General features: G+C 43.6%; 1 protein-coding gene across 1 annotated transcript in view; it reads right to left on the bottom strand.

Moving 5' to 3' along the window:
- fitm2 (fat storage-inducing transmembrane protein 2) overlaps positions 1-886 on the bottom strand; it is a 4,659-nt gene extending 3,773 nt beyond the window's left edge. Inside the window, exon 1 of the mRNA XM_015393448.1 lies at positions 696-886. Coding sequence (XP_015248934.1) covers positions 696-868 — 173 coding nt within the window. The 5' untranslated portion in view covers positions 869-886. The remainder of the gene's footprint in view (positions 1-695) is intronic.
- Between the last annotated feature and the right edge of the window lie 68 nt (positions 887-954).

The raw sequence follows: 954 nt of genomic DNA, 5'->3' as shown, positions 1-954 counted from the left end.
AACACTGCAACTGCGGCGCTGACTCGCTCCGCCATATTTTTTTTTCTTCCCCCGGATGACGGCGGCGGCGGATGGCGTATTACTCGTGTGACACAACTAATCGATGATTAAATTCGTTGCCAACGCTTTTAAAAGTCGATTTTTATCGATTTTATCGATTCGTTGTTGCAGCCCTAGAATAAACAGTTAAAGACTTGCAGGTAACTTAATTTTAGTATACTAGAGATTTATTTAATCCAGTAATCTGTCATATTTTACATTAGAACAGGATTTAGCAGAAAGTTTACACTCATCTTCACCCTCAGGGCCCCTGATCTCCTAGAATCCTAGATCCGCCCCTGGGTTCAAAGCTTCATCTCACCATCACTACTAGAAGGTCTGAACAATCATTTAGTTATTTTAGTTTAAATGTTTCTGTTTCTCTACAAAGCAGACTTGGAAACTATCAACACTGCAGTTCATCACTTCTTTAAGGTCCTGATGAGGAAAACTGCTGCATGTAAACAGATAGAAGGAAAATATAATAATAAAAGAAAAGCGACAAGAGACTCAAAACAGAGAGTTTTGGTTTTTAATGGATGTTAAGCGTTCAGTCTGAGTCGCTTCTTCCACATCATTTCAAGCCCAGTAAAAATCAAACGTCTTCTCACCCAGTTGGAAACGTCAGAGGAAAACTTTGGCCGAGTCAAACTTACACGTTGATGAAGTTCCTGCTGCTGCTGAAGTAGGACTCCGGAACAAAGTCCAGCTCTTTGAGAACTGATCCCACAACAGAAAGAATCAGAAACAACCCGGGGAAAAACCACCTGACCGCCGGTATCCTCCACAGCTTCACCAGCTGCTCCACAATGACATCCATGGCCGCCATGTTGACGCCGCTGCGCTGACCGGACCGGACTGCGTAAAGGCGGAAGTGGGTCTGACGTCATCGGCGTTCAACCAATCTGGTTTCTT

Source organism: Cyprinodon variegatus, unplaced genomic scaffold (genome assembly GCF_000732505.1).
Source record: "Cyprinodon variegatus isolate N-32 unplaced genomic scaffold, C_variegatus-1.0 Scaffold642, whole genome shotgun sequence".
Lineage (NCBI taxonomy): Eukaryota > Metazoa > Chordata > Actinopteri > Cyprinodontiformes > Cyprinodontidae > Cyprinodon > Cyprinodon variegatus.
The sequence above is the reverse complement of the archived record's forward strand: the minus strand, read 5'-3'. Positions and strand labels throughout refer to the sequence as shown.